Source organism: Copadichromis virginalis, linkage group LG7 (genome assembly GCF_057382275.1).
Source record: "Copadichromis virginalis isolate Kocher_CV1m ecotype Utaka linkage group LG7, C_Virginalis_male_GT1.1, whole genome shotgun sequence".
NCBI lineage: Eukaryota > Metazoa > Chordata > Actinopteri > Cichliformes > Cichlidae > Copadichromis > Copadichromis virginalis.
In genome coordinates, this window is record NC_140624.1 from 48,625,735 (window position 1) to 48,652,882 (window position 27,148).

General features: G+C 39.6%; 1 protein-coding gene across 2 annotated transcripts; it reads right to left on the bottom strand.

Annotated features, from left to right (window-relative positions):
• Positions 1-149: 149 nt before the first annotated feature.
• Positions 150-26,771, bottom strand: gpsm1b (G protein signaling modulator 1b). 2 transcript variants are annotated; one of them, XM_085463847.1, is made up of 14 exons: positions 26,549-26,771; positions 15,282-15,503; positions 13,677-13,812; positions 13,423-13,565; positions 12,194-12,317; positions 10,093-10,208; positions 9,711-9,866; positions 9,514-9,622; positions 9,307-9,421; positions 7,863-7,933; positions 7,599-7,769; positions 2,598-2,760; positions 2,225-2,430; positions 150-2,101 (listed from the first exon to the last, which is right to left on the bottom strand). In XM_085463847.1, the coding sequence occupies exons 1-14, from the start codon at positions 26,608-26,610 to the stop codon at positions 1,901-1,903; spliced, it is 1,995 nt and encodes a 664-aa protein (XP_085319973.1). In that variant the 5' UTR covers positions 26,611-26,771; the 3' UTR covers positions 150-1,900. The 2 variants fall into 2 exon arrangements, with proteins under 2 accessions (XP_085319973.1, XP_085319974.1); XM_085463848.1 differs by lacking the exon at positions 26,549-26,771 and adding an exon at positions 16,670-17,276.
• Positions 26,772-27,148: the final 377 nt, after the last annotated feature.

Consider the following 27,148-nt stretch of genomic DNA (forward strand, 5'->3'; position numbering starts at 1 on the left):
TTAGCTTTTTGTGAAATGTTCCACAAAAGATTACAGCTTGAGAAATCCAATCCATTCAAATGATTGCAAGGTTCATACAGCACAGAGGTGTACGTGTAAGCAAAGAGGAACTAATGCATGCAAGCTTTTTTTTAAAAACAAGTCCAAACTAAACATCTCAAACATTTTATTAAAAGCATGAGGGGACATATTCATGCCCTTAAAAGGAACATAAATACAAAATATCTTTATATATACAAATTATGGCAAAGACAAATCGAAGCGTACCGTGTAGTGTCTAAAAAAATGTTAATTCACAAAAAATGAAGAGAATTTTTTTAATCTTAGCTCCCAATGTGTTGTTTATCAAAGAGAGATGGACCAAACATAAAGCACTGTGGTACATGATCCATCCTGATTCACAATTCAGTATGTTTAAGGTTCATGTAAGCACTGAGGTACTACTTTTGATTAAAAAAAATTAAAAAATAAAGCAAGCCACTGGGTAAGGTCAAATATGTTCGGTGCCATGATGCAGTCACTTTGTACAATAAATATTTTCAAGCCTTTAGCGAAAAAACCAAGAAGAAAAGTTTGTAAGAAACAGGAAAGTGCACCAGGCCGTACCTGGATTTAATGGTGCAATTTAAAGTTTACCAAACAATATATCATGGTAACAATTAGGGTACAGGTTAGCATAACTTTGTTTGCAGAATTTGTGCAGAACAGAATGTAGGTATAATATAAACCTTCAAATATTCTAGAAGAGGGGAAGCCTGTTTTCCCCGACAGACTGCACTCTTCATTTCACAGAGGTAATACTACATTTTGGCCACCGAGAGGCAACATATAGTAGCAACACAGAGTTAGCATTGCTCACCGTGTTAGAATTTTCAAAATATGACACACGTGTCTCATTTCTTATTTAATATATTTGCTTCTAAGTCTATTTAAGTAACAATAAAGGCAGTAAGTAGCAGTAGTCCATTATCAGAATTTTTTGAACACACAGGGCAGCAGATAGCACCACTTTAAAAGCCAAGCAGAAACATAAACTGGAGATTAAATATCACACCATCGTACTTTTGAGCCTGTGAAATGTTGCAGATTTTGTTTTGTTTTTTTGCTCAGTAACATTAGCACAGCATGTGAGATGCACTTTTTAAAGGCATAGATTCGCATAAATTGCATTTTCGTGGGAAACCAGACTTAAATCAGTGTTTTAATTTAACCAAATATAATCGCTTCGTGTGGATTGAGTGCAGTTACCAATAATGGAGAAGTTCAAATTGACCAAAGCATTTTTTGTCATAACACTGGGGGATAGGGTTTGTAATACTGTAAATAACAGCACATTTCTATGAGCAGTGGGGACCACGAAAATCGAATGATAAAAGCAGCATTGAGCACTTCAGATATATCTGTCTCAAATTTTCATTATCAGGTATGTTTTTAAGATTCTAAGATTCTCTAATGTCAACACTGTTTCTATAAATAAGTCTTTGTGACTTCCACTGTAGCTATCTATATTAAATGTCCATATTATACAATGTGCTTCTAGAAGAAACACATCTGACACCCGTGAATACAATCTTGAGTCAGATTCTTTTTTTTTTAATGCTGATTAAGGCATTAGATTAAATATATATTTAATATTTGTAATCATGTCACCCCCACACTTTCATTTTCCTCCTCTCTGCATCACTGAGGTTAAATTCTGCCTGTTTGCCATTATATTTACACACATTTAACATAATACACTGAGCAACATTTAACAGGGCAACATCTATTGCACATTGAATTTGTCTTGTTATTAAAAAGCTTGTTAGTTCACCCTTTAGTACTGTCCTTAAATGTTGGCTCATCCTTTCCTTTTTTCCTGCTTCCATTTTCTTTGACATGAAGCTTTATTCACCAAATCCTAGCTGGAAAATCCGCTAGCTGGCTCGGGACTTGGGGACGGAGGGCTTTCCTGGTCATCTGTGGGCAGCTGGACGCGCTGCTCGTCCATACGCTTGGCCTGCACCCTCTGGATCAGACTGAAGAAGTCTTCATCAGGCACCGTAGGGGCATGGGGGCCCGCTTCTGGTGGGGAGCACCGCTGATCGTCAATTCTAGATGACTAGAACCAGAAAGAGCGCATACAGATTATTTAATATAGGATTCACATTTGCTAAAGAGGCAACCTACATAAACAATACAACAACCACATTTCAAATTTATGTGTGTGCTAATGTGTCATTACCTGGCACTTAATAAGCATGTTGAAGAAGTCATCACTGGGCTCTTGATGATCTCCCTCTCCCACCAGGTGACCCAGGTTGTTATGAGTAATCCTCAGGCCCGGGAGGTTACCAACATTAACGCGTTGGTCATCAAGACGTCGACTCTGAGAGCTGGCGATCAAATCAAACAGCTCCTCTGTCTGGGGGGAAGTGGTAATTGCAGGATCTAAAGAAAAAGGGGGGCGGAGATATCCCAGTGAGTGCAAATGATCTGGTAGATCCCAAACCTTTGCAGGGATGAGCTTTCAGCAAGAACAGAGATGCCATAAAGAAAGCAGTTAATCCTAAGATAGGACACAAAAGACATAAAAGGCATATGCTGTTGTCACAAACCTATCATCTCACTCAGGGATGACATGGAGGTTGCGGCGCCTTCTCTGTTGTCTCCATTCTGTGGCTCATCGAGGTGGCAGCGCTGGTCATCCATGCGGCTGCTCTGGAATTTGCTGAGGAGGTCAAAGAAGCAGTCTTCAGCAGAGGGGTCACGGCCCAGCTTCTGCAACGAAAACAACAAATCTCTCACTTTAAGCACAAAGAGCGTCTGTCTTATCTGCCGAGTGCCTGGTTTCTCATTTTCTTATTTTTTGCTGCTCTGTCTGAAAAGATACTTCCTGAAAGTGAGGCAACTAAAGTATTTCAAGCGCACTTGATTATGATGAACTGCTCGTACATTAAAAAAACATTATGTGCAGGTGACTTAATTAAGCTCAATGCCATTAGGAGTTGCATAATGAGGATTTTCAAGATAGCCAGCTCGCGGAGGTGAAAAATAATCTGATTAACTCACAAGGGATGGCACTTCTGAAGAGACTACCTTGACCTACATACGGAATGTGATACAAGCACATAAAATGAGTATCAGCTGCAGCAAGTCATATGGCCCAATGACCATCAACTAGTAAAATCAGATGGAAATCTTTTAAAAAAAATGTAGCAGCTGCCACAGAATTATTGAACTGTTAAACATCATTTTGTGTATCAGATCTAGTCAATGGGTTAGTCACATCGACTGAATGCCATTTTTGTGTTACACTGACTTCCCTGGAATCAGTCCTCCAGCAACAGCTTTCTGCTGTTTATTCTGAGATAACACCAAGAGGTTCTCTCGCTCATATCCTGCTGAATGATGCTTTTTTTTCCTTTTAATTAAACACAGCCAGAGTCTTGATAATACACACAAGTTTGCAAGTGAAGTGGATAATTTATGTGTGAAACAAATACCCCGTGCTAGCAAAGCAGATGTGGAATTTATTATGTTTGAACAATGCTGCTAAATATTGTGGCAGTCGGGCTACAATATCATACCTCTGAAACAAAAGCTTATCTGCCAGACCGGATGGCAGCAGATGAAATGAGATGTTAACACCATCTCAAATTAAAATTAAGCTGCTGATCCAGCGATCATCTGATGGAAAACTGCTAACAAACCAACTTTCACGCAACACATCACAAAGTGCTAGACTGAAAAGAGAAACAACTTTCAGCTGCATATTTCACAAAATATTAAACTACAATCGTGCAAAAGGGTGGTGGGCTGCACTTCGAAATAAACATTTGTGCATAAATGATCACACTTGCTGCATTAACTCTCTAGACCCTCTAGAGCTAGGAAAATATGTGCTATATAATACTGTACATTTGTCAGAATAATATTGAAAAACTTGTTACCGGCCAGTAATTTTGAATTTAATCTATTTAAGTTTATAAATTACAGCCTAATAGCAATTCTTTTTTTCTTTTTCAAAAGTTTGGCTTTTCATATCTCAACATTGAACAATCGACAACATTCGCTGCATTATATTTGTGACACAAAAGTGCCAGAGCAGGTTAACTTGGGTCAATGGCACTAAAATCAACACAAGCTGATGGGGTCTTCCTTATAAAAGTTTTCTGGTTGCATTCCTCTCCCACGCGCAGCAAATATAATAGACTTGTTCCAAATAATCTGTTTTGAACACCTTCAACACCGACTACTGAACAGAGCTCAAATCACTTTGCCTTACAGCAATATGTGAAGTAGGTCAGCAGACACCAGATTTCATGCATCTCTATTCTAAGAATCACGTGTTTTTCAACTTCTGCATTGAAAAAGTCAAACTGTTGTTTAAAATACACAAAAAGTTGTACTATAGATCATAAAGAAACGTCTTTTTTTCCCAACTCTGCGGTATTTGCTCAGTGAAAACAGCAAAATATCTTTACATGCAGTGCAAGACAAACACACTAACTGCAAATAAAGGCACGCTTCGGTATCAAACGTGAAAAGAAAGTGAATACTCCCCGCTAAACCTTAGCGGGAAGCCGTTTTTCCAAGTTACAAGACAAAAAGTGAGACAACTTACCAGCAGCACTTCTTTGTCCTCTATCTACCCTTCTGTCTCATGTCTTTATGAGCTCTCTTTCTGTCTAGCGCTGTCCGCACGTCTGGCTCACACCTCCTTCTCCCCTACTTTCACCCACCCCTTTACATCACTCTCTGCTTTCCTACTACCTACCTCTAATTTCCTTGCATTCTCCTCTTCCAGAGTTTTTTTAATCTCTACCAACCACTGCCGCCTCCTCTCTCTCTCTCTCCCTCTGTGTCTATCTTACTCTCTCTGTGCAGCTCTCCAGCAGGCCATTTTTATCCTGTTCACTCACTGTTCACTCACAGTGTTCACTCACTGTGGGAAAATAACTCATTATGGAGAGCTGGGGGGGGGTTGACCCTATGGGGAGAGTAGAGCTTCTCTGATCAAGGTCACATTATCAGCTAAGAGGGAGGTCTGGTATGGACAAAGGGGAAGAGGGGGAGGCAGCAGGGGTAGAAAGATGGGTGGAGGAGTACAGTTATGAGTGAACTGCATGCGAGCACCCATTTCCATCAGAAGTCAACTACTCTCAGATGGCAAAAAACACCAATATCTTCACTTACTTCTTACAAACTCACATGACTGGGCTCTATAAACACACACCCAATGTGACTTAAAGCAGTTTCCTCTCTGTCTCTATGTGGATGCTGTCGTTTGCTTCTCTGTATAGGCCAACTAATCAAGTAGGCCATATGGAAAGAACAAGAGAGAAAGGAACACGTGATGATGGTGAGAGAGGAAGAGAATAGACAGTAAAGATATGTGTGTGCTTGCAGAGAGAGACTGGGAGTACTGTCAGACCGGGACAGTGAATGATAAAAGGAAGTTCTTCCTAAAGTATAGATAGGTGACAAAATGAAAGAAGGACCTGAATCACTGACCCCCAAAGCGAGGGGGATCTGGTGACTTTGATATGCTTTGGTGGGCCTTTTGCTTGATGGTTTAGGTCTACTTCCCCCCTTAGAAGGAAGTGATTAACTTTTTTCTATGATGAAATTTTTTAATCCTGATGGGAGAGGTTTCTTTCAGGGTTAACCTTCCCCTGTCTATAGAGTATGAAGAGGGAGGCCTTTGCCAGATTTCAACCAATGTAAGAAAAGCACTGCTTATTGAGTTCTGTGTCTTCTACATAACTTTTTCCCTGGTACATACAGCCTAAACTGCCTGTCAGTGCATTTATCTACTTTTTGCATGTTTCTGATTTTTAAAAACTAGAAGGACACAGACACTGCAGACATCCCCCACAGCGAGCACTCAGATCAAACATCATAATGATTTATTCATGAACAAAGCGTAACACCAATTAACATACACACCATGTACTTAAACCACAAAGGAGTAACACTAAACATCACTGAAATCCCAATTAGACCCAACACTCTCTCATAGTCTACACTGCTGGTGTGCATTGCATTCACCCTCTACCTAGGGCCCCTTTCTCAGGAGTTTTTCTACTAATATGTCATTGCAAACCATCTGCTGGTTACTTAACAGGGAGGGAGTAAAGTTTGTCAGTCCTCAGTGGCCCATTAACAACCCGAGCCCCAAGCATGGAGCTTGGCATGCCTGTTCACAAGCTACTGGTGAGGCTAAATTTGTGAAACAGTTTCCATTCAAGTGTCATTAAAACTTGGCCGGTACTTTTTGGGTAATCCCGACCCTATCAAGCAGGCGCAGTTGACACAAGCAACGAGTCGTCTGGTAATATTAAAAACTAAGCACGATGCAGCTTTTTCAACCGACTCGAGAGCTAAAGTTAGCTTATCTGCCTAGATACACTCGCTATGGCAAAATCAAATGTCAAACTGCATGCTGCAGATGTAGCATGGAAAAAAAGGAGAAACACGAAATGCTTAGCAACCGAAGCAGAGGACTTTATCCCCTATGGTTTCATCAAAAATCAGCCATTAACTTGTAGCAAAAACAAAGAAAAGTCGTAACATCTGCAGCTCACAGATACACAAATGGTCTTAAACGGTCTTAATGCTAGATTTGAAAATAGGTATGACTCAAGATCACCCACATTTACTTCTGTACTTCTATTTCTACTTCGCTGTGATAAACTGTTATTCCTAAAGCCCTGTAATTTTCACTCTTTTTTTTTCCCGCATGTCACATTACTAATAACAACAATTAGCAATGCCACAGAAACAAGGCATGATTAGGTGCTGTGGTGAGTCAGACAGAACAGCTGTGGGGGGAAAAACACATCCATTAAGAATCTAGTTTATATTATTAACAGAGAAGTCACTTTTACACTGCAGAAGACATCGTTTACCAAAGTTATTTGAAATTAATGTATTTTCTCCCTCATTTTTCGCTTTAAAGCAGAAGCTACAATGAACAGAAAAGATAAGAAAGCGAAGTTAAGTGAAACATTCACCATCTCACAGTCATCTCGCGCTTTCTACAAAATTATCTCCACCTTTACTCAAATGCACTGTAAGAGATTGCACTGAGGCTCAGGTGTATCTTAGAAATATGAAGCTGGTGAAATGAACGCTCATCAGTCCATGTACAGTAAATGAGTGTCTGTGTTATACTGTAACAGAAATATCTACATTTTCTTGTTATTTCAAATGAGTCCATAAACAGAAATGTCTACTATGCTTATAAAGCTTTTGTGTACAGTTTAAACAAACTGTTATTCAAGTGCTGGTAAAATCCTATAAGAAAAATCCTTGACATTTTAGGCTTCTTGAAACTGTAAAGCTTGAAATTAAATTTTAAGTTTTTTGTTTGCTGTTATCAGCAAAAAAAAAAGAGGGGGGAGGGGTTAAAAACAAAAAGAGACACAGGAACACACCTATACTTTAAGAATTTTCACTTGTATTCCATGAAATGGAGCTGGAATAACTACTGTTTAATTTTTGATACTTGTTGAAGATCAGGTTACGAGTGCAGTGACGAGGCAATAAGGATATGATGTGAGGTCGGGAGTCAATAAGTATTTAATAAAAACAGCAACATTGAGGCCACTTACTGGCACTGGAGGTGGAACTTGCACAGTGATGTCATCAGTGTCCACGGGTGAGTCAAACCACAGCCTTTCCTCTGATGACTGGCTGTCAGAACAGCCTTTTCTTTTGCTAGGCTGCGACAGGTGACTCTTAGATCTCCTCGGTATACTTTCCAAGTCTTGGTTCTCACCATTCTGCATGAACAGAGCATGCTGTTAGAGGTGGATCACAATGTAGGCACATTTTCCTACAGTGGTTTAGAGACATGTTCAAATAATGGAAATCACCTTATCTGAAGAGTATTTCCACAGTTCTACACTGTCCATGCTGTTTCTCTTGGTGAATTTGGGTCTTGCTCCTACAGGACAAAAAAACCCCCCAAATATTTAATATTGCAATTTTGGGTTTTGATCACTTAAGACAGTCTTGAATCCCATTTATGAGCCGATTTAAGCTTGCAAGCTGCCCTTTGTTTATCTTTTATTTTCGCAGTAGGCTGTAATCTCGGCTGTGGTCCCATGATGTTCGGTGTGGATATGAGGCTTAGGCCGACCACTAGGCAAGCAAAGTGAATAAGAGTCTGTTTGCCAGCTCTGCTCCAGAGGGAAATGTAGGACATGGGTGTGAATTTCTGCCTGGAGGATAGTTTATGAAAGCAAATATCACAGAGAAGCCAGGCAAACTGTTCAGATATTACAGTTTCTACTCACTTTATTATACAAGGCTCTGATGTCTATGTGAGCTGGTGGACCATTTGAGGGGACTCAATAAAACATTGTTGTTACTCGAGGCCTGATATGGCTTACGGACAACCCATCCTCCTGGACCACAGAGTGAAACAAGTATCGTTATCCTACCTCATAAATATGCACACACCACTTGTTTTCTGTCACATTTAGCCTCAGTGCAGATTTAACACACCGTCCCACGTGGAGTTTGTTTTGCATTTATAATTTTGTGCACACATAAAACATTGTAGTTAGCTTGCTCAGGCCCACACATACCACACAGAACTTGTGCAGTATGTGTGGGCCTAATCGGATGAGAAAAGCCTTTAACTGCACATTTACTAACTACTTCAACAAAGTTCAGAATGATTCTTGTTTTTACAAGATTGTTTTTGATTATATATATGTAGTGCTTAACCATGACCTGTCATAATAACAACAAAACAGAAATATTTTAGAAATCTGAAAAAAAAAAAAAAAATTCACGTTACATATCAGCGATAAGCAGTTTTATTTGGGGAGAAGCGATAGAGTAAATGCAGGAGAAAGGTCCTGTGTTCTGGATTGGTGCATTTATCTGTGAGAGAAGTTAGTATATGCACATACTTTGAAAAGAAGAAGCACCGTCTTCACACAATTGAGCAAAACAAGGAAGTTAATACTGAGCGTAAACAACAGCATGCTAACAAGCTACATGATACAGTTTGTGCTCTGACATATTCCAGACACACACTTTGTTGCAAGAGATCATCTCTGTGGGACCTTTGCTTGAAAGTACCTGACCAAACTAATCAACAATTATATTTTTTAATATTTCTGAGCTATTTCTGTTTTGGGATCTTGTATTCATGTTACCATAGCAGGTTGTTTTTCATGCTTTATCTACTGTGACGATAATTTCCCAACTTTCGACATCAATAAAGTATATCCTAAACACAAAGTCCAGCATGACCACATTACCTTTCATGTAAAAAAAGCAAAAAAATAATAATTTCAGTGCTACCTTGCATCTCAAACTCTGAACTTGAGGGTGAAAGGTCGCTCTCAGTGACCCCCAGGGCCTCCATCAGCTGATCCACGTTCATCCTGGCTGTCAGTTCACCATTTCTGTCTCCAATCTGCGGATGAAATCAGGGACAAAGAGACAAAAAAAAATTACATAAAATGCAAGCGGCCTTTTTATATTGTTGCGCTTGTAAAGCTTTCTCACTTCTTTAGAGATTTCCAGGTGCTTTCTGGCATAGTAAAGCGCTTGTTTGTGGTTCCCTAAAGACACATATGCATTTCCCAGACTCCAACATGCACGGCCCTCTCCAACCCTATGAAAAAGTGAACGCACAACATTAAAAAAAAACCTGTTCCTGTGGTCATTTGTTTGGTTTTCTTTCAATTGTTTTTAAACAATACCTATCTGTTAGCTCCTGCGCTATGTACAGGTGCTTGAGGTGATAGTCTATGGCCCTCTCATACTGCTGTAAAAGAGTGTAAGTGTTGCCCAGGCTGTAACACGCTTGAGCCTCCATCACCTGATCCCTCAGCTGCCTGGACAGTTGCAGAGTTTTCCTATAGGAAGGAAAATAATGGGATAAATAAGGGTTGGGAAAAAATGAAGAAAATAGAGGCTAACAAAGGAATGCGAGAAACAGGGTACATGAATAAGAATGATGATTAAACAGCTACATAGCTATTTCACTACATGTACTTAAGCATTCATGAGATATTCTAAGTGGTTAAAATTGTTTCATTTCTCCTTCAATCCACTAGATGTCAGACTGCACTCTTTCCTCACCTGTAGTACTCTGTGGCTGTGTTGAACTGTCCCAGGAATATCAGGGCATTGCCTAAGTTACTGTAAGCTCGCCGTTCAGCTGCTTTGTCCCCGAATTCTTTGGCAATGGATAATCGCTGTAAATGATGACAGCAACAAGTTCACAAATCAAGACTTTTAATTTCAATTGTTAACTTTAATGACAACAAGTTAAATCCTCCTTTCACTTTGCTTTACTTAGGTGCATTTGTTTTACTTGGTGCTCAGGCAGAGAGATTTTTCACAAGTTCATATTGGAAGCTCTGTAGGAAACCTTATTTCATAAGCAGAGGTGATGCTGCAGCAGCGGTGCATCAAATCAGCTCCTCTGATTCTCTCCATAGGAAACCTCTCCTCTGCAGCATACTGATAGATTTGTAACAGGGAAGGAAGGGGAGAAATCAGTTTCCCACTTGTGGAAAAACTTGGTTTTCAATAGAAAAATGGAGGGTGGAAGCCGGAAGCCATGCTTCCCGCTGATTCACCAAGAAACCAATTTTGTCCTTTTTCTGTATGAGTAGCCATCAATCTCTGCAAACTGTCCGCTAGGGCAGCTTTAGATAGATACCAAAGCACTGAAACACACACTTTTACACCACATTTACCTTGGTAAGACCAGCAAAAACATCTCTCAGGAACACCATCTGCTTCACTGACTGAAATTAAATGAACTGTACTCTACTCTGACTGAACTTAGAAGCTAAACGCTCAAGTCATGCAAATGTTTCTGATCTTATCTCAACACCAAAGCAAATTCGGTGCGGGCCACCTGTTTACTTCTCAGGTGCATTTAACAGATAAAGGAGGCTAAAATAAAGAAAATGTAGTTTCACTCAGTGCTGCAGTTCAAACATCCAGGATGTCAAGGCCACAACAGTAAGGACACAGGCCACCAAAACCACACCAGACAAGGCAAAACATATGTAAAACATTAGGTTCATCTTTTACATGATGTTGTGAAACAAATTTGGAAAATGAAAGAGCTTCATTCAAATCTTTTGGGGTTTTTTTTTTTTGCTCAGCCAGATGCAAATAACATTTGTTCATTAATTCATTTTATTTCTGTCTGAAAATACTGCAAAAATACTGCAAAACAAGCAATATTTTCCAAAAGCAAAGGGAAACAAGAAAAGAACAACTTTATCTCTGCAAAAAGGGCACATAATATAAACAAACGTATATGCAACTACGCTTTATTCCTTTTAGAATGATTATTTATCTATTTACAGTACTGTGCAAAAGTTTTAGGCAGGTGTGAAAAAATGCTATAAACAAAGAATGCTTTCAGAAATATAAATAATTGTTTATTGGCCCCAAATGTACTCTGCAGCAGGACAACAACCCCAAACACACAGCCAAAGTCATTAAAAACTATCTTCAGCGTAAAGAACAAGAAGTACTGGAAGTGATGATATGGCTCCCACAGCGCCCTGACCTCAACATCATCGAGTATGTCTGGGATTACATGATTAAGATCTATGGTTAGTTCTCCAAGATGTTTGGAATAACCTACCAGCCGAGATCTTTCAAAAACTGTGTGCAAGTGTACCTACAAGAATTGATGCTGTTTTGAAGGCAAAGTGTGGCCACACCGAGTATTGATTTGATTTAGATTTGGTGATTGATGAAAATAAATGATTAACACTTCCATTTTTGAAAGCATTCTTTGTTTACAGCATTTTGGTTTTGCACAGCACTGTATTCCATTCCACTTTGTAGGTCAAGTATGGAACTACGAGTGAGCAGCACATTATCTAAAAAGAAATGGGATTTATAAATTCTTTGACTTGGTGTAATAACGCGATTCTTGTAAACATTTTTATTGAAATATGTTTTATTGAGTTTCCTTACTTAATTTACAATCTATTAATACACCTAAGAACTTCAACATCATTCACCCAAACATGATATGTATGTATCACACATGTATTATATGATGGGAGGCCACGGCTGCTGAACAGCTGCACAGTGAATGGTCCAAGCTGGAAAACTGCTCATATGAAATCATTATGGCTGATACCTCCCACCTCTGCATTACAGCAGTGCGATCTTGAAACTTGTGGATGAAATGTGGATTTCTTACCTGACGGTGGAACTTTATAGCCTCCACAAAGTTACCCAGCAGGTAGTGGGTGTTGCCCAAGTTCCCGTAGGCCCTCCCCTGAGCAGCTCGGTCGCCAAGCTCTTTGACCAAACACAGGTTCATCCTACACATCCAGGCACACGCATTTAGTTGTTATTGGTTGTTGAACTTTTTTTTTGCATTCCCATTTTTATGTGTAATCAACAGAATTGAGTCTACTATGCGAGGTATGACATGAGACAACAGCTAATTAATTGATGTTGATATAAAGCAATTACTACATTCATTATAGTTAGAAAGAAACCAAAAAAGTGAAATATTAATTCTTTTTTTTTTCCAAATGGGCTCTTTAAGTTACCCAGGAAGATGAGCTATGTTGCACACACTTCTATCTGTAAAATAGTGTTTTTTCAGTGTACCCTTTTTCTTATGTATTGGCCATATTTTCAGAAACACCAAATTGGCACTAACTGCATTTGGTTTCTTTTTAATGTCATTTACAGCCTGCCCGTGAACATTTCAGCCCATAATTTATAAAGAAATAAGATGATGTGTTGCAATATACTCAGTGTGTTGTACTTCTTGTGTTGAAAGACAACACTTCCTTTATCAAAGTTCAACTGAAGACTTTATGCTGTAAAACCTGCATTACAATAAGTTTAGGCCAGTTTAGCCCCAATTCAACCCTCTCAACATGTGGAGGAGAAACCGGGTCAAGGACCTCATCATGTTTACCTGATTGGCACACATTATTTAACTTATTTGCTCTTATCTTGGCATATTATTGACAAAGATCTTGGTAAAATAACAGCAGGAGAGTAGAAATTAAAATATTTGATAGTATGGTGAAAATAAAATGAAACCTTCATTATCACAGTGGTGGTACCAAGACTGTATTAAAACAGATTTAAAAAATCTTTTCAAAGTCACCCTCACCCCAGTCATAAAGACGGTAGCACAGTGAGGGCTGTGACGGTTGCTTTTAATCATCAGGGACTCAAAAGTAAATTCAGTGTTACACACATGTACACTGTTATTCTGTTTAAAATGAGAAAGCAGCCAAACCAACTCTCGGCCACTACTTGACAAAAAAGGGAATTGACAATATTCAAAAATCATCAATAGTACCACAAAACGCAGCAACATTCGTATGTCAGAGCTACTGACTACTGTGACTCTGGTAGCTGTTCTATACATTCATTTGCTCTACAGGCATAAAACATACTTACTCGTAAAATCCAGTAGCCCTTTGCAGTGTGTCTCTGACATCAGGAGGCAGGTCCCCTGGTTCCTGGGTGCAGCCCCATAACTGCTGTTTGCCCTTTGCGTGAAACACGTTCCCCATGTTATACAGTGCTCTGGCCTCTCCAACCTTCAGGACAGTGAAGAAACACAGGCTGCCACTATCTTTTTCCGAGATGATTTTCATATTTCTGTTTGTGTTGGTTTGTTTGGATATCCAAATATATGTACATAATCTTACCTTATCGCCCTGCTCTTGAGAAATGTCCAGGTGTCTTTGGCAGCAGACAGCGGCCTCATCGAAACGCCCTAATACTTTTAAAGTGTTACCGAGGTTGCCGCTGGCCTTTCCTTCTCCAATTCGGTCTCCTATTGTTCTGTGGAGGAAAGACATCTTTGGTGATTAGTGGCAGAGTTAAAGACCAAGTTATTGCTCGGAGATCTTGCACCATTAGAATCAAAATCACTGCTTTTTTGAGACCCCACTAGTTAAACATTTAGATCAATCAGTGATCTACACAGCTTTTATTTTAAAAATAAATAAATAAAATAAAAAATACACAATAAGCTTGGTGTACCACAAACTAAATATCACTGCAATTAATATCTACAACAGACCGTATTTGATTACTGTCATCTGGTGAAGAAAACAAAGTGAATCAAGGAAATCAAATGTCACTTTAAGGTTGTGGTTTTGGTCACCGTTTCTGTTTTCCAAGACTGTTTTTTCTGGACCTAAAATGACCATCCACATCAAGGAATTTGTAAGATATTCAGTCATATTGCTGCTATATTACATTTATTCAACAACGGGCTATTGAACATAACTGATTTCCTTTATTTGTTATACATGTAAAGTTATACACAACCCTAGAGAGTCACTGACAATGCATTATAAAGCATAACAAGCACTAAATAAAGCACCATGTCCACTAATTACTTTAGGCTTAATCATGCATCGCTGAATCGGAACTTGTCAACATGATTAGTTCCTCTCTGGTTGCTATGGCCTACTTTCTCTTCATGCTGGAAGTGAGAAATAATTTCCCCATTGTGTCGTTCTCCTTTTTTCACTTTCACACTTTGAAACTGAGCAACTAAAAGATGGTATGCACTAAGTGCTTGCAGTTACTATATGCTCTTATGAACCTGCTACTGCCACATTGTTTCATTATGTTATTGTCCTCTAGCAGGCAGCCCAGATGACCCACAGGAAGCCACGAGTTATCCATTTAGCTAATGAATAACCATTAAAATATTGCAACAACAGTTGCCTACTTCCGAGGACCAAGCCCCAGTGGCCCTGGTGAGACTGTAATGTAACAAGGTAAATCTCCCTAGGGTTCTTAATCAGTTCCCTGCAGGAGTACCAGCTGCACTAACTGCAGGAGACCAGATTACTCACAAGATAAATATCCAGTTGGTATTTGTCAACTGTTACTACGTAAAAGTCTCCTCCCTTTTTTTTAAATTTCTTTGTCTGAAATTCATGAAGGTTTCCATGCATCAAATCATCTAAAGAAAAAAGGGTGGAAAAGGCTGTTTTCCTTTTGAACTGTGTGTACATCAAATAACAGAACATAGCATATGATTCCTGCATACTGGTGCACAGTCCTCTTATATGTCCGTGTGATGGATGCAGTACGCATGCAGGGTTTATTGATCTGTGTATAAGTTCCCTTATCGTAAAGATGCAGTTCTTCTCAGCTAAAGATTTCAAATGTGAAGTTTATTAACCATTTACAGTGCAGCAAACAGATTGTTGAATAAGACTCCCGAGCAGCTCAAAACAAGCAGCACAAAGCTGAGGTGAATGTTTTACTCATAGCTTGTGCACATTGCTCACCTTGCTAAGGTAAGGTCATGTCTGTGGTATTCCAGGGCTTTGCCATACTCCTTAAGGTAGAAGTATGCATTGCCCAGCTGGCTGTAGATGGCACTGAGGGTCTTCAGGTCTTCTGTGCCGACCTTTACGGCTGCTTCGAAAAACGCTGTTCCCCCTTTGAAGTCCCCAGCCTTGCATAGCCGCTCTCCTTCCAAGGCCAATTCTAAGCACGAGGCCTCCATCCTGCAAGATACACGCATACAATAAAGTCATGAAACTAATGAAATAAAAACATTAGCCCGATCACAGATTAGGACATACAGTAAACATGGATACCATTACAGTCGCAGTGAAATATACTTTCACAGAGACGCAGTATCGCCATGACAACAAGGTCTGTAATAAATTCTGTGGACTGTTGCCTTAGTAACTGAGTTTGAGCTCGATGACGAACACCTTGAAAAGGTGATACACTTTTAACTGCTTAAATCAGTTAACAGCCTGATGTTCGAAGACGTGCCGTTCTCTTGCATGTTCTGAGATTTTTATGAGGATATGAAACAAAATAAGACGGAGACAGAGTGTCCCACCCACACCAGAGAGAAAACATTTGAAAAACAATATGGTTCTCTACTGACTGCAATCTGAGACAATGTCATCCATCCACTTCCTTAACTGCTTATCTACTTCAGGGCTCCGGCAGCTTAAAGCCTACCCCAGCTGTCTCTGATGAGAGCAGGGGTACACGCTGGATAGGATGCCAGACCTCTGCAGGGTTAATGCATGAAGTCTATGAAAATCTGGTATTTCTGAACAGCTAAGGGGGTTAATATTTTGCCCTATGTTGCACTCCATGCCTTGAAGTTAACAAAACTATGTTTCAGAGATTGAAGTTGGCTGCTGAGCTAAAATACAGCAAAGCATCTGTGGTGTCCAGTCAGAACTCACTGTAAGCATACAACAAGGCTTCATGAGTGAGCTATATCCAGAAGTATACACCCTAAATGCATTGCATAATCCAGGATAAACAAGACCAGACAGTTTAGTAGTAACACTAAATTCCAGATAAAGTACTAGAATGTAGAGATAAGCAAGGATTATCCTTGCATCTAATCAAAAGGCTTTGCAAAAGGCTCCATTCAAAAGGTAAAGAGTCGTACCATTTGCAGTTTTCTGCATTACAGCTTATTTATTGTCAAATCGAAGACGCGAATGCATCGTCATTTTTGAGGCAAAAAGGATTTACTTTGACGTGAACAGTCATTTAAAGCAGCTAATATTACACTATCTTCTAGTCAGATTTCATAACATTGCCCTAATATGGAATGTATGTGTTCACCAAGGTCATTTTGGTTTGTAAAAACTTGACGGGTTACTTTTGAGTTTTGTTTTGTTTTTTTTTACAGTACCTGTGTTTTTGCTTGGTCCTTGTTTTGTCCACATACACCTGGAGCTCCAGAGATAAAGGCTTTAGCATAGCTTGAGGTCGGGGTCCACAGTGGACAAGTCTACACACGGCTCTCTCTGCTCCAGTCAGAGGACAAGGCTCAGATGCCATGATGGTATTGTTAAGTAAAACTAACTTTATCAGAAAACTCTTAAATGAACTCTGTAGAGTTCATTTAAGTACTATGCTTACAACTAAGAATTCCTCTCACACTTTAACAAACTGCGGTCTTATAAAGTTTATATTTCCCAGCTTCAATAAAAACCACCATATCAGCAACATTACAACAAACCTGGACACACTCCAATTGTAAATTCTAACCACAGTCCAAAGCCAGCCGAGAAAAATGTGTGCTATTCAAGTCCTCAAGATCGCTCCAAAACTACACAGTGAAGCAACCTGCAGACAAAACAGTCCAGAGGGAATTTGAGATCATTCCACACGAACGTTGAGCTCCAAAACAAGTGAATTTCTAAGACGTCACAAGTTTACAAGTTTATGTTTTATTAATCCAGATGATTTTAATCAAGTTAAGATATCCATTGTTGTTATGTAATTCAGTTCCCGCTACTCCCAACAGAAAATTGTGCTCATCTCTAATCCTCTTCAACTTCTCCTCAAGTCTGACCCGGAGACCAGTTGTTCTATCAGGTTTTAAAAGAACAGGGGAGCATGATGACAGACCATTCTGGGCAAGAGTAGAGGAACAGTCAATGATTACAAAGTGAATACCTTATATCTAAGCTTGACCATTGCCCCAATGAGAGGCAGAGAGAAAGGATGAGAGAGACAGGGATGGCTAATCCAATGCCCTGCACCTCCTCAGTAGAGACAATACAGCACAGTGAGTGGCCTAAACAAATCCAACTACATGCTGACACTAGCATAAACATTATTAGGTCACCAACCGAGACAGATGACACTGTGAGTAAATAAGACCTAAGGGACGTATTAAGTAAACTTATTTTCACTAATAAGGAAACACATGTTGCTTTTCTGTTTTTAATCTTTAGATTAATTTTATTTTAAAGCTATAAAAAACACTTCCTGCATGAAAATCTTGCCACTATGACACACATGTCCAACTGCTTTCAAAGCACAGAAAGCACAACTACATTAACAAGTGCCCTACTTAACCAAGACAATGTCACAGGGGCAGCAAGCAAAATACAAGCTAAACAAGGGATTTACAAGAGATCTCTTCACTACAGCGTTGTTTTCCCCTTTTATTAAATATCAGTCTATACAGTAACATGGAAATATACATAGGAATTTACATTTAAGCGGGTTTTTTCCCTATTTTTGCCGTCTACATGTATATAATAAATACTATTTTTGCCTTTTATGGCAAAATAACATGATAAATTGAATGCAAATAAATTACGTATTAATATTAATTCTCAGTGCACAATGTAATAAAGAGAATTCAATGATTTTGATTAGTTTCCCAGAAATCTTGCTTTCAGTATGCAATTCCTCCTGCAACTGGATACAAACTTTCATTGGAAAATGTAAACAGGAAGAAAATGATTATTTCATTTTTCATAGCTGAAGTGGAGGGCAGTGGAACAACCACTATAACTGTATAAACTATATTAGGAAAAAGGAAGGTGAAGAGAAGAATGAGTAGAAACCAAAATTAAAGCATGAATTTACACCAAAAGAGTGTTTATTCAGTGGAGCTCTGCGGCTGAAGATCTTTCAAAAGCTGGTGGCATTATTTTTACAAGATCCTTATAGAACTCAACCCACTACAAGGGATTGGAAGTTCAGGATTGTCGGATATATATATAGTTTGCAACCATAAGTCTTGTTCTCTTAAGGTAGACTGTGTATTTTGCTCGTGCCTGCTAGGAGGTGGCTCACTAGAAAGTACCCATTGTGAAATTAGATACTACTTTACAAACAGGAGAAACATGCAAAGCCAACCATCGAAGAGTCTTGGAACGTGCAATACTGAATTGCAACAAAGTCATCAGTGGTCTAAAAATACAAATACTAACAGGGTGGCACAATGATGCAGTGGTTAGCACTGTCACCAGTCCATTTCTATTACCCAGTCTTGTTTAGAAATTAAGGTTTTGTGTGAAAACCTCGATGACATCGAAAAATCAAAAATGCATTAAATTAGCAAACTACTAACAATTAAATTGTGAAGTATTGTTGGTTGAGGTTCCACAGCTCTTTGTCTTTCAGCTAACATTAACAAATTTTGCTGTTGTTGCAGAAAAACATGCTGCTAGAGCAAAAGCGGGACTCTCATCACCTTTTTGTATGGCTGACAATAACAAACAAAAGTCCAGTCTCTGGAATGTGGATAATCTAGTTCCCACCGTAGATAACAGTCCTTGAAAGTGTATAACGTTATCTTCCTGGCATACATAAAACAGCTACTTCTTCAACAGTGGAGGAAAACTTGCCAGCTCTGTAGTCCTTGCGCCCTAAAATGAATTTTGCACTAGCCATAGCTAAACAACTTGCTTAAAGACAGACCAGCATCAGAATGTGCCAAGGCTACCCTTCAGTGCAAACAGGAAGGTGGAGCAGAGCCTAACAGCCATAGCCAGAGGGATGAAAGGCATAAGGTTGGTGCATATACAAAAGAATACAGAGGCGATTTACTTAAAGCTGATCAGTTATATCAGCGGCATGTCAAACTCACTTTGACTCAGTGTGAACACCCACCCTCCCGTCAACATTTCTATAGTAGATAGGATCTGTAGAGATAATGAAAATACAGGTGAAAGTAGGGCTGGGCCATATCACACCGTTCACGGTAATACCGGTATACTGTTAGGCAATGATAAGAAAATGAAATATTGCGATAGAATATGGGTAAAACGCGCATGTGCAGTGCCTTTGTTTTTATATGCACATGGTGGAAAAAGCGAATGACAAGGGCGAAAGCGGATTGTTGAATGAAACAGATGAACCAGAATTGGTTCGTAAAAATGCTGCAACTTCAGTGGTGTGGAACTAGTTTGGCTTTCGTCCGTCAGATACACACAAAAGCACAATTTTTGGTAAAGCATGGAAGCGGGCCGTCGCTATTACCATGTTTTTCAGAAAATAAGGCACACTTAAAATCAATCTTTTGATTTTCTGAAAAATCGACAGTGCCCCTTATAATCCGGTGTGCCTTGTGTATGAATCCTGGTTGTGCTTACTAACCTTGAACCGACTTTATGTGGTACACAGTGCTCGAAAATCTGTCAAAAGATGTTTTAGTACAACTTTGACAAGCTACGAAGGAGCACCGCTTGATGGATTGTCGGAGCATTATGGCTACCATAGTCGGGAGCATCACGGAGTAATATGTACTGTGCTTCAACATAATATTACCGTATTGTGTGTGTATAACCTCTTAAGTTTTGTGGATATTATACATGTTATGCTGAGGATATCTCAGCCTGTTTCCACTGGAAATGTCTTTCAGTTAAACTGTCAGCAAGGAATTTGCATAAAAAAAAAAAAAAACAGCTGCTTGTTTCAGTGAAAATACACTGAGGGTTTTTTGCACTAATAAAGTTGCGGAGTTATGGTCTCGAGTCAATTATATCTCGGTTATATCATTATCGCAAATTTTTAAATATATATTGCGATAAATATTTTTGGCCATATTGCCCTGCTCTACTGGTGTGCATGGTCTGAGGAAGTTCTGGTGAACATTTGTTAATAACTTTGTAATGAGACAAATATTTGCGCATTTAATCACAGAGTGTTGACAAATTCATGTAAGAAGATATTGATGTAGCACAGATTTGTGCATTAAATGTTTGAATGGACTGCTTATGCAGGGATTTGTGCATATAGAGTGTTTGTAAATAATGCTAAGAGTAGGTGGGAGGCACCAGCCAAAATGTTGATCTACCCAATCGTCAGTGCTATTGTGGTTGGATGAGAATTCAATTTATGGCTGGAAGTCACAGATGTGCAAGAATATGAGAAGAAAAACAAAAAGACAGCAAGTCTGGTCAAAGACGGTGACGGGGGCCTCAGTTTGTTAAAACACAGCCGAACAATGAAGGCTTGCATTGTAAAACTGTGGCTGTGGAAAAGGGTGTTGCCTTAATAATGCCTCGCAATATTTTTAAAAGCTTGAGCAAAATCCAAACTCTGCAGTTGTAAAGTTGGAAGTCAACACATCCTCACTCACTTTAATCAAAGTCTGCAAACTAAACTTCAAGAGGCAGCCTGCGGGCTGACTCACACACAAAAAATAAAGAATAGAGGGGGGAAAAGTTGAAGCAAACAAAGAGCAAAATTTCATGGCAGGATTTCCACAAAGTGACATTCATTCTTGCCATCGTTGCGGTCGGAGTAAGAAGAATTTGTGCCAAACAGTCGGCCATTCTCTCCTCTTATTACCCCCTCTAATTGTTCTGTTTGGGAGACACTCATCTCATAATAGCCTGCTTGTGGTCTAACAGAGACAAACTCCCAGCGCTGTTACCATGGCATCAAGGAGTACATGTAGCACACTGGGCAGGTTTCAAGAGTAAGTAAGAGAGGCAGAAGTGAGGTTAGAGTGCAACAATGTCAGTGGAAAACAATATAATGCTAACAATAAATATTTGTCAAATAATTAGATATAACCTATATAAATGTGAAATAATGCTTCATCATTAGGCTAAAGTGTAAATGCAAGTTTAAAAAAGCTCAGAAGACAAAGACGGGGAGTAAAGATGAGACATCCAAATGTTTACGTTGGTGGAGGTTTATGGAAAGGTGACCTTCAACACATAAACTGGTCATGGCTACACAATGCCTACAAAGACGGGGACAATGCGCAGTAGCTCAGATGTTAAGCTTGAGTTGTAAGTCTAGACTAAATGTACACTGTAGGTGCACTGGAGCAGCACGCATTACGCCATAGCCTGAGCTGTAGCTTTATGTGCAGCTCCCCCGGAAATGTAAGTATACACAACTATCACAGTACTGTAACAACTATTACTGGTCCACTTGGAATTTACGATTTAAACAGAGCATATTGATTTGTGCAAAGATACAGCCTCTGTGCAACAAAATGTAACTAGGGCTGCCACAAACGATTATTTTGATAGTCGACTAGTCACAGATTATTTTTGCGATTAGTCGACTAATCAGATCATCATCCATTGGACATAAAACTACAGCTTGCTGCACCAGCAGCATCTGCTCTTATAGAACTATCATTAGCTTACAGCTTTAAGTGTTCAAGGTATGTGCTAACTAAAAATAAAGACAAGATGATAGTTCATTAAATTTTAATGAAATTTGCAGATTGTTTCGGTGAAGTTTAATAAACTCCTTGCTATCTAAAATATAACGGGACACCGGAGTAAATTCTCGAGCATCTCACACTTCTGATAATCAGTTGTCTGCTTGACGTTTATTCAGCTGTGTAAAAACTATAACTTTAATCTCAGCCAAACCGATTTACTCAGGAACAAATAAAATACTAAAAAAAAAAAGCCAAAGAATAACATTGTTAAGTTATCTAAGTGACTTATATATCATGTTTAACCTGAGTAGCGAAAGACAGCGGTGGGTTTGAAAACGATTTGCCAGGAGTCCGGTGTTCTCACGGCTCTAGTGAGCCTAGCTCCCGGCTCGCTATCGAGCTAGTGGGTAACAGACGTCTCTGAAAATGTCGGAGCGCTTTTGAAAATATGTGGTGTCCTGATAAACTGAGCAGATATTTGAGGCTTACACAGCTACATTCTCGCCTGAAAATATGTTAAACATTTATTTTGTGACCCAGAAAGAATAATAAGAGTAATATTAAAACTAACTAGCTGCCGCCATTGTTGTAAACTGAGCTGGGCCGCGCTATGAATTCTGGGACACAGCTGCTTCTTCTTCGGGGTTTAACGGCAGCTGGCATCCTTGTACATGCTGTGCTGCCATCTTCTGTTTCAGTCCGTTATTACACTCTTAAATCCTACTACTTATTCCTGCGTCTTTTGGGATCTTACAAAGCTTCAAACGACGCGTCGACTATTAAATCAGTCGTCGACGATTTTGATAGTCGACGTAATCGTGACTAGTCGACTAATCGTGGCAGCCCTAAATGTAACAGTAACAGACTGTAATAAATCCTCCTGTCCATTAAAAACAATCAAATTAGGATGTGTTATCGTTGTTTGTCTCACTGGACTCATGCTTTTGGCTTGCAAACTTGATGCTTTTTAGTAATCGTAACTGGCATTCAGTTTAAACAGGCAAGGCTTGTTGATTCGGAGATCAGATTGAACTTTTTCCTAATAGTGTGACCTGGAGGTGTGGATCGAATGGGAGGGAGAGCCTTCAGTTTTCAGGTCCCTCTTCTGTGGAACCAGCTTCCAGTTTGGATTCAGGAGACAGACACCATCTCTACTTTCAAGATTAGGCTTAAAACTTTCCTTTTTGCTAAAGCATATAGTTAGGGCTGGACCAGGTGACCCTGAATCCTCCCTTAGTTATGTTGCAATAGACATAGGCTGCTGGGGGATTCCCATGATGCATTGAGTTTTTCCTTTCCAGTCACCTTTCTCACTCACTATGTATTAACAGACCTCTCTGCATTGAATCATATCTGTTATTAATCTCTGTCTCTCTTCCACAGCATGTCTTTTATCCTGTCTTCCTTCTCTCACCCCAACCGGTCGCAGCAGATGGTCGCCCCTCCCTGAGCCTGGTTCTGCCGGAGGTTTCTTCCTGTTAAAAGGGAGTTTTTCCTTCCCACTGTTGCCAAAGTGCTTGCTCATAGGGGGTCATATGATTGTTGGGTTTCTCTCTGTATCTATGAAGCGCCTTGAGGCGACTTATGTTGTGATTTGGCGCTATATAAATAAAATTGAATTGAATTGAATTGATTGTACCTACAGTAGCTTGCATTCACAATAGCTGTTATGCTGCAAATAAGCTCTACCAACCTTTGCATAGACTCGCCTGGTTCTGACATCTTCTTCCTTTTCCTCGTTGCACAATATTCAGTAAAAGCAAGCGTTGAACATTTACTACTAGCTCTAAATCCAACAAGGTCACCCTCACTTTCAGACACCACTGTTTCATGACCACATTAAAAAAAACCTCAGTGGCCAAATCGAGTGTAATGTTACTTCAGGTAATCGCTCAGCAGATCAGCTGACCTCAGTGTCTGCTCACAGCTGATAGCGCAGCTGATTCACTTCTGTACATTCAAAGCATGCCCACCTCCAAGCTGTGTCTGACTTCATCAGTGTCACATCTGCTGTCTTCGATCACGTGTTGGCTTTTGCTGCTGCTCTCCTGGTACAGAGCAGAGTCCGGAGGACATTTAAATAGCTATTCAACACTCATACCTGAGATTCTTATCAGGCATGTAGTTGGGAAAGCAGTAAACCCATTAGGGTACACGCTGCTTCGGAGTAGTATTTAATTACAACTGGTATGTGACATCTCAACCAATTAATGGCCAGCAATCAAATTTACTTGGATTATATTTCATCATTAAAATCAGTTATACTTTTGTTTTAGCTGATTTAATTCAATTCATGGATTCTTATTTCATTTTTAAAGGCCTATACGTCCAACACTGTGAATCTTGGTTAAGCTAAGAAACTGTGCACTCAGTAATCCAGCCATAATTACAGAGTGCCATGGCTAGTTGTCAGGGAAACCAAAGAGAAACTCTCTAGGAATGCTTTCCTTCCTCAGTGCATGTCACTTTCAGTTAAAGCTAGACTCTCTCCTTCTCTCCTTTGTCTAAGTCTCTTGTGAAGCTGCATTTTTACTCTCTGCATGTTCTGTTTTCTAGAGCCAGGTTGAATAGTGCTACTTACACACACACACACACTGTAGGCCATACGAAGGGAACCAAGTGCTGCAGGGGCTATGAAAACAAAGCAATGAACACGGCAATGATGTTAGTCAATCTAAGATGAATTTCAGTTAGTAACTACTGTCATTACTGACAGAAAGACAGGCTAGATTTAAAGATTTCAGAGTAAATCCCTTTCTCTAGCTTGCTTTTTTACGACACAAAGTCACAATTTTATAGTCAAATCATTTGTTACACGGCAACAGGTGCTGAGTCAGACATTTGTAATTTAAGTATTAGTAAACGTTTCAGTTTTCAGTCGCAAAAATCTAGTATAGGTTCAGGGAAAATACCATTACATGAAGTTTATGGAAAAACAACAGTACTATTTCCAAAGCTTACAAAACCGCAGCAAATAGTTGTTTTTGAGGGTTTAATTCAAAGTGCTTTGGTACTGAAAAAGAGCTTGTGTAAGTCTTGTCTTATTATTTTTAGATTTATTTATTGAATTAATGCTAATTATGTTTTGTGGCTTTTTTGTTGTTGTTTTTTTCTTTCTTTTTTAAAGATATAAAGATTGTTTTGTTCTCCTCAATCATCACACACACACAAACACACACACACACACAAGTGGACAAATAGGCTTTAAAATACTAATCTCTATAGCCGGACACGTTCTCATTTTAGGAAGAAAACAAAAGGATTTTACAGGATGGGTCAGTTGACAAATAAATCCTAAACATAACGTCCCCTTTGTGCTTGCCTAAGCTTTTTGGAGTTTAAAGATAATACACACACACACACCAAACCGTCATGTACAAAGGTCATGTGTTGAGTTAAATAGAGGAAAACCTATCACAGCTCTAATAGCAGTCCTACCCACCCCATGTGTGTGTGTATGAATCTTGTGTTTATGTTGGCAGAGCATATGATAACCTTGCAGGGTTTGTGAATGTCACTCCTGCAGCTTGACAAGAGTAAGTAAGTTTAATTGTTGTTTTCTTAAAGTATCTAACATAATCACTTAAGATATATATTACATATCCCTTAAAGCCACTGGAATAAGGTATCAACTTAGAGTATACAAGCATGATTTGACTTTATATATAAACATGCCTGCTCCCTCACCCCAGCTCTCTGGGCAATGTTACCATAAATGTGTTTAATGTAGGATACTTCTGATATTCACAGTGATTAATGATAGTTTTGTCCAATGCATGACACTGGACAAAATGTCAAAATTATGTGATAAGTGGTGCTGAATCACACCGTCAGCTAGCTGACCAGATGATGAGACATCACATTTCTCATAAGCAAATGGATCATCTGAGATGAAATAGAGATGATTAATCATAAATCACAAACAACATAACATATGCTCAAGTTTTGTCAAACTTAACTAAAGTTCGGTAACACTGTCATTATTGAGTTCTTCATCATGCAAAAAACTAATAAATACTCTCACTGCCTGGCCATGGAGGACACAGTCAAATGTTATGCTAATTAAGAGGCAAATGGTGCAAGTATACATATTTCTGATGATCATCAAAGATGATTAAAAGAAACTACAAATGAAACTGAACGAGGCTGTGACATTTGTATCTAAACACTGGGTTTTAACTAGCAACGCTCTGAGAGCCAGTCTGTGTGCATTTGGGTTTAGGTCCATCACCCTTCAAGGTGAAGTTCAGCACACACACCGCACCTTAAAAACCATGCGCGCTGTCAGCTTGTGCACCCTTTAGCCAGTCTCCCCTTGTTACACCGCGTCTGCATCTTATGAGGCTCCTCTCAGTCTGTACATTCCAGCCACAGCCGCTCAGTGACCCGAGCCAGGAATGAGGCTTGGAGCTGGGCTCTGGCTGCAGCTGTGGCTGGGTCTTGAGCTCTTTAAATCTGTGAAAGCTTGCTGGTCAAGCTCCCCCTGCCCAGTTCCTCCTTAGTAAGCAAAGCTGTGAGCTGGCAGCCCTTGCTATTCTCTCTCTCAATCGTCTTACTTGTCTCTTTTTCGGCATTCAAGGACGTGCTACGGAGCTGACCCCCCTTATGATATACCGATGTACTTCCGAGGCTTCCTACCTTGAGTGCAGCCTCTTGCTGGCCAGATCCTGGTCCACACCGTTAGTAGCCGAATGAGCCATAACCTGGCTTGCTCGCGCCCGTTATGAGGGCCCTTCCCTGTATGCTCCAGAGGCAGCTAGCTCTTGTTTCTTGAGACCACCCTCCCTCTCGTTCTTCCCCCACTGTCCCCGTATCTCCCACTCTTCTTTCCTCATTCACCACAATAATGGCAGCAGCCGAGGAAGTGAGGTATTCTGCAAATACACCAGAAAAATATCCAAGCCCCGCCCCCTGAAATGACGTCACGTAGCTGCTCGAGGTGTCGCCGGTGAGAAAGGACTAATTTCACATTTAAAAAAATAAATAATTAAATAATAAATATTATATTAACAGTACTTTTGTTAAATTATTTCCCCACCCATAAAAAGACCTAAATGTACCAAATTTTCTCTAGGCTGTTAGGGCAGCGGAAAGTTAATAGTCTTTCCTCAATCCCTGTACGACAGTTAATAACAAAAAAAAGAATTTAAGTACAAAAATAAGCCGCACACTCTCAAGTTCGCAGACACATATGCCCACCACGGATGAGTAGTCATCCCTGTTATACAGCCATACTTT